This window comes from Alosa alosa, chromosome 1 (assembly GCF_017589495.1).
Source record: "Alosa alosa isolate M-15738 ecotype Scorff River chromosome 1, AALO_Geno_1.1, whole genome shotgun sequence".
NCBI classification, from domain to species: Eukaryota; Metazoa; Chordata; class Actinopteri; order Clupeiformes; family Clupeidae; genus Alosa; species Alosa alosa.
In genome coordinates this window covers 46,374,602-46,387,801 of record NC_063189.1, presented here as the reverse complement: position 1 = coordinate 46,387,801, position 13,200 = coordinate 46,374,602, and the positions used below count along the sequence as shown (strand labels likewise).

The following is a 13,200-nucleotide window of genomic DNA, read 5'->3' as shown; positions in this document are numbered from 1 at the left end:
TGGCCCCTGCTGCCCCTCCATGCCGCCATGCCTACCCACGGGCGTGGAGCTGCCTGGGCGAAAGCGGGGAAACCAGCACGCTGCCCCAGGCGCTCCAGCAAGGAATCACACCAGCTCCAACCAAGAGCTGCAGAGTGGGAGTAAACGGCTTAGAATTGTGTCTCTCTGTGTGTGTATCTGTGTGTGCTCAATGAAATATCAGTGTGTTTCTAAAAACCTAGACAAACAAATTTGACTGGTCTTGTTTAGTCATTTGCACTGTGTGTATTGTGTGTGTATGTGTATTTGTGTGTGTGGTTGTGTGTGTGTGTGTGTGTGTGTGTGTGTGTGTGTGTGTGTGTGTGTGTGTGTGTGTGTGTGTGTGTGTGTGTGTGCATGTGCATGTGTGTGTGTGTGTGTGTGTGTGTGTGTGTGTGTGTGTGTGTTTGTGGAAATGTGTATTTGTGTGTGTGTGTGTGTGTGTGTGTGTGTGTGTGTGTGTGTGTATGTGTGTGTGTGTGTTTGTGGATATGTGCAACAGAAGAGCAGGGGGTGTGTGTGGTGCATTGGCATCCAGGTTCCATGCGCTCACCAAACAAAACTGTGCGCTCCCCTGTTCTCCCTCTGATTGTGCTCCTGCAGAAAGTGCTGTGCGTCTGACAAAGCCCAATAAATAGTTTATATGATGCATAATGTGCAGCGCCAGGCTCCGGGGAGGGAGGAAGAGGGCGTCCTCGCGAGGCTGCATCTGCTTTGAATTCCTAATGACACTCCTGTTAACATTACCGGCTCGGCTGTGCAGAGGGGGGGAACGCAAGGGACCCTAAGACTGAGGCGCTGAGGAGTCAGGAGCCACACACACACACACACACACACACACACACACACACACACACACACACACACAGTATCTTACCTACACACTCGTGTGTGTGTTTTTGTGCCTAGGTGTATGTTTGCACCTCTGTGTCTGTGCATGTGTGTATGTGTATTAGAATCACACACACTCACACATCCACCTTGGAAAGGCTCGAGACTAATTCTGAGCGCTCACTCTACCATGAGGTCTCTTTTCAAGCCCTGCATCGAGTCAGAAAGCACTACTCTCCCCCTGCCTCTTCTCCCATTTTCAAAGCCTTGTTATCTCCAAGCCTCTTTCTCTTCCCCCCTGTATCAGAGTGTCACGAGACACCGGGCAAAAAACGTGTCAGAACTCCTGATTAACAGCAAAACCAATCAGGAGCGCCCGTCGAATTCTCTCCATGTACTCTCTCTGCACTGAGCTGGTAGCCAGTGAAGCTTTGCTCGCTTCTCATTGTCTTTGGCACTGACTAATCAGCTGTTGGAATCAGACCTCAAAAAAACTGTCGGAAAAAAAAAAAGAACAAAAAAAACTTCTTGGCAAAGGCAAACGTATTGGACAGAGTTATTACAAGGAATGCACTGCCAAAGTTCTTATAAATGTAGGCATTACTGGACATTTCCATACTGCTAACCAAAGGACTTGAAGGTGCACAGCTGAACAACTTCAAATGTGTGCGTAATTCCTAAATCAAGCTGAAAGTGGGTGAATGTAAAGTAAAGCAAAAGTAAACTAATTGTAAGGGGAAAGTAGCTGTTGTTTCCCACTTAATTATTGGACAATTTTCACTTCTTTGTGTACCCAACATAACTTTAAACACATTTCTCTGAACTCTACACGGATCAACGCATCAAAACACTTTGTACATGTTCTCATGTGTCTCATGTTCTCATGACAAATAAGGTATTAAGATACAAAAGTAGCCTGGATGCTGTGCCTGGAAGAGATTTACTAAATGTAGGATTCTTTCCTTTAACTCAATTCTAGTTACTTTAAAAGATCCGTTCCAGGAGCACACCAACAGAAGTACAAGCTGACAATGCCTCAGTGACTAAACACATCTCTTGAACACCGTCTGTACAGACATTGCTCAGGGTTACTGTCTCCATCTTGATTGATTTTCTTGTCTGAGTGACATAAGCCTTAGATCTAGCCTGCCTTTCCCACTGACCAGCAACAGGAAACAGAGAAATCCTCTTATTAGAAAAAGGTCATCACACAAGGGGTTAAGGCTGGCCAGAGATCTCTCCGCAGGGAGCAGCCAGTCCCCTCCCTCAGTGGCGGACGAGAGAAAAAGGTGTGGCTCGGGGCGGGAGGGATGGAGGAGCTGACAGGGCAGGCAGAGCTCTCCGCCTGGGACTGCGTGATTTTCCACAGGCACCCAGGATGACGGAGGAATGTTCCCCCCTTGCAGTTTTTCAAAGGGAGTTCACAGCTGAATTCGATCCATCGTCAACAAAATACACATACATGGGCTATTCACGAGCTATTCACAAGCTATTCACGAGTGCTGTTGCCGTATGTTTCACTGGTTTGCTGTGTGCAGAACACCAGGTGCTGGTGAAATCCAGTTCAATGTTCTTCAAAAGCTGAGCCACCACTAACGAATCAGATCGGTGGTCTGAGGTGTTGATGAAGTGTTTTTGTATGGATGGAGAAGGAGGAAGATGAGAACTAGAACCCCCCCCACCTCCCCAGCCTGGCCCCGGACTCCCCCAGGGGTGCGAGGGGGCCGTGACAGCAGGATGCAGCGCCCGCCATGGAAACCCGATCCTCAGCCGTCCTGGAGCCAGGGGAGAGCCCCTGAGACCCTGCCCCTGAGCCGGAGAGAGGCTTCTGGGGTGGAGGCATTCCTCCATCCGCCCTGCCCCGGCCCCCACTGGGTCTCCAGGGGAGCATTCTTCCCACCCTATCCCAGCCTAAGATACTCTCTCCGGGGAGACATTCCAGCAGCCCTGCCCAAGCCTCTGGAGAGTCCCTAGTGGATGGGGTTGGGAAGGGGGGCGGGGGGGTGAGGAAGGGGCAGTGGGTTGCAGATGGGGAGGGGGAGGGTGTGTGTGTGTGTGTGTGTGTGTGTGTGTGTGTGTCTTTGGGGGGCGGGGGATGCAGGAGAACATTCCTTCAGCCCTGCCCAAGTCGAAGAAGACTTAGTCTCACGGGAGACATTCCTGCAGCACTTTCTTTCTGGCTTCTCTCTCTATTTCTCCATCTCTTTCTCTCTCTCTCTCTCTCTCAGTCTCTCTATCTCTCTCTTGCTCTCTCTCTCTCTCCCAGGTTCTTCCTCTGCAGTCCAGCATTAGCACGATCAATAGCACCGATCGCATCGGGAACACAAGGCGATCCATAGCCCTGGATTCCCCTAGCGCAGTGCAGTGGTCATGGCTTAAGTGCATAGAAAGGTGTTAAAGCTGCTGCAGGCTGGGCCAGACGGTGGCAGCCATTGATCGAGGTGACATGTTACATCTTACATCTCTTTCTCCCCCCCCTCTCTCTCTCTCTCTCTCTCTCTTTCTCTCTCTTACATCGTTTCCTCTTTTGATCACTCTGTTTGGGTGGGGTCCGCATGTTTTTTCAAGACCATTGTTTCCTTTATTATATTTTTAAAAAATGGATGTTCAGTTTATTACACTAAAATAAACGACTGTATTCATACTAATTTATTTACTCATTGATGATGACTCATTTATTTAGTTATTAATGATGAGTTTTCTTATTTGTATTGTGTCAATATTGTTTTTTCAGAGTTGCATCCATATTCTGACATAGAAATGTATCTGGTACTGGACATACTGTAGTAGCCTAAATCATTTAAAATTATTGTACACTTATTACATTATATAAACTACTAGTATGCTGTACTGACAAAGACATTCTCTTCCTTTAGACATTAGAACTAAAATTAAGAACCTGGTGAAAACACCAAGCTGCAAAGGACTACTCTCTACTACTCTCGAACAAAACCCTTTTTTTCTTATTATTATATAAATGACAAATATAATAATTTAGCACAATGCCCTAATGACAATTATACTCTTCTGTTTGGCATCCACAGGGGGTCAAATCCAAACTGCATTCTCAAATCTTGAGTAATTAGGAGTTATTTGTCTCTGAGACTGACATTAATTTGAAACAAGTGCGGTAACAGTAAATTCACAGCAAAGGCAAATTCATCAGAGAGAGAATGGAACACTTAAAACGTGAGTCAGACAAATTAGGCAGGCCTTGAATGTTGTCTTGTACGTCCGTCTTCAAGAGACTGCAGGGGCCATAGAACCAATAATGATAACACCGACAAGTGTGCACACGGACACATGCACACAGACACAGACATAGACACACACACACCCAGGCACACACACCCAGACACACACACACACACACACACACACACACACACACACACACACACACACACACACACACATGTTCTTAACTGCTGTTCAACAACACTGAATTTCGTTTGACCCCTCTCTGGAGTTCTGAATTGTATCTTTGTTATGCCTGATTAATAAAAACCTTGAATCAATCATGAGCTGAGCTTCCACAGACACTGCAGAGGTGGAATAAAATGAGGGAAAGCTTTTCAACTAAACAATGAATTAATAATCCCTAGTAGATACACATTGTTTGATACATGTTGCTTCAAGAGCATTACAAACACAAACACACAATTTGTTCTATTCCTATGTTGGGTTCTTAATGATAGTACACAATCATTGTAAGGCTCGAGTTATATCAACATTTAACGATTATCATTCAGATTCATTCATTCACCTGATCTGGGTGCCATAAAATAACATTTTGTTGAGAGTGTAAAGAAAATAATGATATTTCTTTTCCCTATAAATGACACGAATAAATATACATTTTAAAAAAGTTTTGCTGTCCTGGTGGCCATGTCTGATGTGAGGTGGTGGAAGATAAAGAGGACATGGATTCGGGAAGCCTTCAGCTGACATCATTAGTTCTCACTGCCACCTTGTCAGAGTATTTTTAGCCATGTTCATACATCAGCCAGCCAATGACACGGCCTGCCAGTGGTGCTCCACTACAGCACTTGTGCAAGCGAGCACACTCGGGTTCGCTTGCTTCTCTCTGTGGGGATGTGCGGTGTGATGTGTGTGGTCTAATCGAACGTACTAGACAGTGGGTGTAGCCAAAATACACAGTGACTGGGGAGAAGGAGAAAGCGAGAGAGAAAGGGGATAAGAGAGAGAAAGAGAGAGAGGGGGAGCTGAAGTTGGAGAACTGCAGTTGTGGAAAGTGGTACATTTACTGCTAATGCTGTAAGAATTTGTGATGGTGGCAGCACTTCCTTTGGTTAAACACTCATTTAATGATATCCATGTGTATGAATTAGAGTGTGATTGTGTTCCTGTGGTGTGTGTATATCAGAGAGATAGGATGACAGAGGAAAGAAGAGAGAGAGAGAGAGAGAAAATGAAGAAGAGAGAATGAAGGTGAAAAAGGCAAGACAAAGAGAGAGTGAAAAAGAGAGAGAGAGAGGGAGAGCGGAAGACGGGACAATGGAGAGAGAAAAGAGGAAAGCAAAAGAGACCGAGGGGAAAATGGAGGGTGAAAGAATGAAAGAAAATCAGAGAGGGAAAAATGGAAAACAGAGAGCAAGAGAGAGAGAGAGAGAGAGAGAGAGAGAGGTACTAGCACTGAGCTTGGCTCGGTGGGCTGAGCGTTGTTTACCTGTCAGCTGGCATTGATTAATCTTGTGTTCGGTGAGATCGCTCAGTGACTCGAACACCTGCCGGCAGCCGCCGCAGCTGTGCAGCACGGCCTCGTCGTCCTCCTCCTCCCCCTCCTCGCCCTGCTCCGGAGACAGACGCCTCTTCCTCAGACGGCCGTCCTCTGCATCCTCCACCACCCCCTCTGGGCCGAAGTCTGGATCTGTGGACGCAAGGGAGACATGATGGGTCCTGGGCTCCGACGACAACCATCGGGGAGCAACATAATCTACGCACTAAGAACACCATCCAGGCACTGAGCCGTTATTAATGAGATCTATAGGCTCATTGCTATACAGGTGTGTGTTTTGTGCACACATTCAGTCACATGGAAACTATAAAGTCACATGTCTTTTTCCATCCTTTGACATCCTTAGCTTCCATCATGAATTCCTTCAATCAGATTAGTGACACATTCCTCTGCACCACCTCACATAACACCATCACTATTACTCTTTCAAAAGTTAACACTGGAAGGAGGCATTCTACTTTGTTTTCCTTTAAAAAACGGATTTCTTCATTTGACAAAGAACTTGGCTTTTTCTCAAGCTGTTCAATCGAGATATCAAGTCTGCTAGTGCAGGGGGAAAACCAAAAGGAAGAAAGACCGAGGCACTCGCTGCTGAAATTGGTGTGTGTTACACCCTCGATGTGACACACTTCCCTGAATAATTTAGCCTTCCTTGCAGGCAGCCGCGGGTCGCACACATCAATATTCTCCTATCTGCAATCTCGTCTTTCAAACACAATGCAGCCCCCAAATACGTGTTTGCCGTGTTTGGCGATCAGTGCAGAAGAAAGGGGTCGAGGCGAACATTCCCTCTGATTGCTAAACGCCGTTTCAGATTTATATGAGAAAAACCGAGGAGCCGCCTGTGCATTAACATTCGCTTTGATAAAGCCTACATCAAATGGACGAGATAAGACCAGCTTTGGCTGTTTATGAAACAGTAATTTCACCAGTTTGTAGAATTTTGCCACCAATGCTACCGAACTTCAACTTATTATATACCATATGCATTGTCATCCATTTGCACTGGAGGTACATTGCAGATAGGGACACCATTACCAGAGAGGGTTGAAGCAGAGCGGATCTTTGCCTTTACTTCTGAACTCTGATGCTACTACATGTAGATGCTAAAGACTTAAGACTTGTATTATATAAAACATGAAATGCAGCCACACTGTACATGGAATGCAAGGAAAACAGCAGAAGGTAAGAAGGTAAGCATCATTTAATGCAATGCAATAAAGCAGTGTAAATACGAGACAGCATGTCTGTATGTGGAGCTAAGCACGATCTGAGTCATTAGTCATGAGCTGAAGGGCTATTATTCGTGGCACAAAATGGCCATGACATATTTATATCCTCATCATAATGAGGGCTGCTGCACTCCATGTCACCATATCCATCTGACACTGGCTCCAGCGTATCAGGGCTGTGTGCCTCCACAAGGCGTCTTCTCTAAAGAAGGAAAAACAGAGAAGGAGAGCGCTGGCTCTGAGCAGTGTGACATTCCTTGAGGAGTGGTGATCCAGGGCTCATCAAGGCCACCCAGGATTCTTTCCTCCTCCCTCCACCGTCCAACCCCCACACCACCACCACTCAACCATCCACCCACCCCAAAATCTCACGCCAAGTACTGATGTAACCTCACACCCGCCATTGTCCTTCTCTCTTGGCGACGGAGGCTCGTGGAACATGCCCTCTAAAAATATCAGCACACGGTTCCCCGCTGGGACCGGTGGTGGAACGGAGCAGAAGGTGTTTGGAGAAGACGCAAATCTCCCAGGCCCAGCCACAGATGCGGACGTCTCCTTCCATGGAAGAGGGCCCGAGCATCGGAGGCCGGCCAACCGCAGTGGTCAAGCTGACGCAGAAGACCCTCAAGCAGCCAGGGCCCAGAGACTTCGCCCGTCTCCATGCAGACGTGCTGACATGAGCTGGACTCGGCTTTCTCGAGAACGAAGCGGTCTAAAATCGGCAAAAAGCCGAGTCGAATCGGTTTTAAATCTATTAGTGAAAAGTTAAACGCCTTCTCTTTTTAAATGTATGATACTCCTTGCAATTCACTGTGCCAATGTGCAACTGGCAGTCAACACATTCAACACTAAGACTCAGACTGTGTAATTCTCTGGCAGAGAGCAGCTGACTCACAACAACTGCACCACATCACACATTCTTCGCTGATGAAACATGGAATAACAAGGAAAAGAAAAGAGGGAAAAAAAGGAGGAAAAGATAAAAAAAGGAGGAAGCGCTCCTCCACATGTACTCGCTGGCGTTCACTGATCTGTATCTCTCTGATCTGTCCAATAGGTCTCTCTTTGTTCCTGACAGGAGAGAACAAAACAGGGCCTATTAGAGTAACAATGCTGTAGAAATGTAGATCGCTTCACCTCGCCTGTCTAACAGCCTAACCTGGGGACCAGGCACGGCAAGGTCAGGGCCTATCAGAGGGATTAGAGTTCAATGTCAATACCAAGTTCCACAGTGTCTGGGTTTAGACCCATTAATCCATTAGATCTGGACATCCTCCTGTCTGAATCCCCAACTGAGCAGAGGGGGGATCAATGACACCCGAGTAAGACGGGCTGCCAATCAGGAGTCTTCACACTGGCGTGGTCGCCGAGGGAGGGAGTGAAGGAATGGCCGGGATTCTCAGCGCTCTACAACCTCTAGCAAAACTACGTGTCTAAGGTTTATTACCACTTGGAACAGCTGACGTATCATTATATTCTATTACATACTGCCAAGATAAATGAGCATGGATATTGGAGAACCACTGATACAGTACATTCTTTCTTTCATGAAGAACCTCATTATTCTACAAATGTAAAGAGCATGACACTGATACAAATAGTGAAATGACAGAGCAAGATGGCCTTTTTCATAAAGTTATCACAATACCATACAGCAAAAATGATTGTTGTTTTTCCTGGTATGCTTTAATGCACCAACATCCTGCATTAGTAGTAGGCGCTCCAGTGTTGGAGGTGGTCTGTTATGCTTGTATTTGTCCTCTGAGGACAGTGATTGATCCCGTTTGAAGTAAGCCATGCAATATTTCATGTGTTCCCCTCTCCATCCATCATTGTCCAGCCCACCCAAGCAGTGCGTAGTGCCTCACTGACATTTATCATTTCAGAACTTTCATCTCGTGAAAAAAAAGGGGCTGACACCCCTCCCCCCCAACCTAATATTATTGAGTATTTCTGCTCTTAAATATTTATAGAGTTTTAATTGATGTTCTCTTCTCTGCTCTGTCGCCCCACCAAGGGTCCCCAGCTCCCCTGCCAGGCCAGCTCCCTGAGCCCCCACCCTCACCACCCCCCCCATGCTCGGGTGTCTCCCACTGTGACAGGAGGGGGCGGCCCTGCTCTCTGGCCACCAGCCCCCCACCGCCACAGCCTGCCAATCCTTCAAACCACAGGAGAGAGGGAGAGAGAGAGAGAGAGAGAGAGAGAGAGAGAGAGAGAGAGAGAGAGAGAGAGAAGAGGGAGGGAGAGGAGGAGCATGAGAGAGAAAGAGAGAAAGGAAAGAGAGACAGGCGATAGAGGAAAAAATGAGAAGGAAATAGAAAAGCAGAAAAAGATAGAGAGCAAGACAGTGAGAGAGAAAGAAACGAGGAAAGAGAAAGGAGAAAAAAGAAGGAATGAAAAAATGGGGAAGGAGGAAATGTTTTGATAAGATATGGACTGAGAGAGACAGGACTGGAACGCAGTATATCCACGTAGGAGATGAGACTGGTCAAAGAAACACTGAACGAGGAATCCAAATCCATGTGGCAAGAGACTCTTAGCAATCTGGAAGCACGCAAGGAAAGTCTTTAAAAACTCTCTTAAATCTTCCGGTAAGACCATTACACTGACTGGAAAAAACAACCAGAATGGCTAGATCAAGCAGCAGCCGACAGAGCACTTTTGATCCATCATTTGGCATCAAAATGTTATAAATGTTCTCATTGTTGGGGGTTTTTGGGGGTCTTGCTTAAATCACATCCAGAGAGAGATCAAACGTCCTCTTCCAAAATAAGAGGAGGGTGAAGTCACGTAGATATCTCAGAGGAGTCGCTCTCCCTTTCATACAGGACTAACCCAGGTTTACCACAGCACATGCTCCAGGCTTCAAGACACACAGTCCAACAGGCATGAAGCAAGCCCGCCAACCACCCACCCACACACACACACACACCGCAGAGGGCCTTGACACACAGAACATGGATAAGCGACTATCTTTTTGTAATTGTCTATCGTCTTCTTCCCCAACCCAGACTTGACTCATCCACCCACACACCACCCACCCCCACCCTCCCCACCCTCCCCAGTCTTCCCACCATGCACATCCACCCCCAAGTTCGAATTAAGAATTTATTCTGAGCAGCGAGCGGCTTCAGTCGACACATGTCGAGGCGTCTGATCAAAGGTGTGAGGCCTGCTTCAGTGGGGTGAGGGAGAGCCGCTATCAGACACAGGAGGACATTAAGATTGAATAACCTTCACACGGATCGCAAAGTCTCATTATGGAGGGGAAAAGAGAGAGGAGAAATATATAAAAAAAAAAAAAACGCCGGGGTTGGGTGGGGGGAGTTCAAAACTTGTGAAAAACTTTCGTCGAGCTCAAGCATGCCAATATAGGTCACAGGCGCACTCCTTCTAAAGTGACACTTAAGCGCGTCTTCCGCTGCACTTGGGGGAAGGAGGCTTGGGTATCCCCCCCCCCCATCTCTCCACCCACCCCAAACCCATCTTTATTGTCATTTTCCACTGATCTGAGATCATTATGCTGGCTTGCCCTCGTGCGGGCACCAGCCCGGAGAGCAGATCACACGCTGAGCCGGAGTCAGTGAGGGGGTGAGGGGGATCTCTGCAAAAGAGTTGGAGTGCAGCGCCCCAGACGAGCACAATAAAACCCTAATCAGCACTGTTATGAAACAAGGATAGTTAATGGGAGAATTGCAGTGTGTGTAAATGTGTGTGTGTGTGTGTGTGTGTGTGTGTGGGTGTGTGTGTGTGTGTGTGTGTTTGTGTGTTTGTGTGTAAAAGTGTGTGTGTGTATGTGTATGTGAGAGAGAGAGGAGATATGAAAGACGAAGAGGAGCATTGCTGTAAGCACTGAATAGGGCATCAGGGAAAGGGATATCCCTACACACACACACACACACACCACACACACACACACACACACACACACACACACACACACACCCCCCCCCCCCACTGACACACATATACACACACACACACACACACACACACCACACACACACACACACACACACACACATGTAACCCCCCCCCCCCCCCCACTGACACACATATACACACACACACACACACACACACACACACACACACACACACACACACACACACACAAATGAACAACAATACACAGCTGTCAATCACTGAAAGGGCTTTAACATAATGACATAATTCAATCAGACCCTTTCCACATAAGCACAATAGGAAAGGAACAGAGGGCAAAGAAAATCCAAGTTATCGAAATGAGAAACAGGCACAGAGTCCCCACTCCTCCGCCCTCCTTCTCTCTCTTGCTCCCTCTCTCTCCCTCTTGCTCCCTCTCTCCCTCTCTCTCCCCCTCTCTCTCTGGCTCTCTCTTCCCCGCTCCCTCTTTCGCAGGGAGTTATAATATTGAACAGAGCATCTTGCCATGCCATTAGTGCAGTTGTACAACAAAGGAAATGAATAATAGAGAGTGTGATTTCAGCAGTGCTGGAGGAGAGAAAAAGGGGGCTGCTCTCCTTTCTCCCCTCTCTCTCTCTCCCTCTTTCTCTCCTTTCTCTTTCTCTTTGCTCTCCTCTCCTCCCCCCCCCCCTCTCTGCTCTGCTGTGCTCTCCTGCAGCAGCGAGCCCTGCGGTGCATTGATCTGGCTGGCGCTGCACCTCGCCGTCCCCACATCCTCTAAGATCTTTACATTGGAGAGCAGCACTCGGTCCACTCCACTTTAGCAGCACTGACATCCTACTCCACAAAATAGCTCAAACCTGATACAGCTGGGGATGGGGGGGGGGGAGAAAAAAATGAGTGCAAGAAAGAAGAAAAGAGAAAGAGAGAGAGAGAGGGAGGGAGTGGGAGAAAAGAAAGAGAGAGGGAGAGTGCGCAAGTAGCATGTGGTTATAATTACACAGAAGAAGCAAGCACAGTGGTAAAGGCAAGCTGTGGATCTTAAACCCAACATTCTGAGTCAGGGAGGAAGGAAAGAGAGAACAAAAGAAAGAAAGAAAGAAAGAAAGAATAAAGGAGAGAAAGAATAATCAGTTATTCCATATTATGTTGTACTGAATGCTGTATTATGTTGTATTTGAAATAAAATCTGGCCCTTACTGGCCATTTTATATGCAAAAAAGACACACACACATACACACACACACACACACACACACACACACACACACACACACACACACACACACACACACACACACACACACACTTAAATATAGTAGTCTCTCTGATTGATTTAGCTTTCTTGGACAGTAGGTAGAATCCCTCCCCCCTAATAAATAAATAATCCACACATGTTATTTAATTGTATTCTAAACAAATATCCACAGCATACAGTAAGCATTGGATGACATCACTGAGCATGTTTGTGTGGGGTCGCTGCACTGCAAATGTAAATCCTAGTAGGGGCTGTGACTAAAGAACAGAATTAATAGTTATAGATGAGGACATGGGGAAATGTTTATTTCACCCTGAGATATAACTAACGTGAGTTACACTGAGTGGTTTCTGAAACACTTATCTAACTGTTTATGATGACCAGATTTTTAAGATGGAGGTGGAAATTTTGGCAATAAATTATAGATGTTTTCAAGACAATATTCATATTTTGGTTATTACTGCTTACTGAATTAGTACTGTAGGCGGATGATACATTAAAGAATTTTTGTGTGAACACAGCATTCAAATGTGTTCTAAATTAGTATCTTACACTCTTATTGCATCAGTTATTACTGTGCCTGCTCCCCTTCACTGCAAACACAAATATCCACATTTCCTAGATGATTCATGTTGGTTAAGAAACACTTATTGGGGCTTGCACATGACTCAAAAAAAAAAAAAAAAAGACATTTGATTTGAGCAACTTGTCGAGCTTTCAGCAGGCACCCGTTGCCATTGATTAAGTAATGCAGCTTACTTAACAAAATAGGTGACTGAAAAATAATGCAATCACCCATAAATGAAGTGGTTCAAACCCTCTTTAGAAGAGCAGACTAAAGGAGGACTTCTATGGAATTCTATGTAGGGAGTTAAAGTGGGGTTAAGAAGTGGACTTACACAAGTGAATATATATAATAATAATATCTGAAAATGAAAAACATAATTCAGGTTTACTGAAAATGACTTTCAACACAGATTAACAGTGTGTAGGCCTAAATCATGCATTCTTTTCATATTATCATTGGTCTCATAGCAAACTCAAGGGCTTTCTCTGGCTCTATCAACAATCTCCATAGTTACCATCTGAGCTGTTCTTAAATGTCACCAACCAATACAATACAGCACTACAGCAAAGCACATGGAAAAATATATCTTTTCCTGAAAATGTTTGCAAAAATTATAGGTTTGACAATGAGGTGAAGAGAGAAGATACGA

General features: G+C 46.0%; 1 protein-coding gene across 9 annotated transcripts in view; it reads right to left on the bottom strand.

Annotated features, from left to right (window-relative positions):
• LOC125303960 (zinc finger protein 521) overlaps window positions 1-13,200 on the bottom strand; it is a 107,042-nt gene that overhangs the window by 81,867 nt on the left and 11,975 nt on the right. For all 9 annotated transcript variants that reach the window (XM_048258436.1, XM_048258524.1, XM_048258607.1 and 6 more), the window contains one exon: window positions 5,540-5,740. Coding sequence is in view for 6 of the 9 variants with exons in the window: in XM_048258006.1 (XP_048113963.1) it covers window positions 5,540-5,740 (201 nt within the window). In the remaining 3 variants the exon portion in view is untranslated. The remainder of the gene's footprint in view (window positions 1-5,539; window positions 5,741-13,200) is intronic.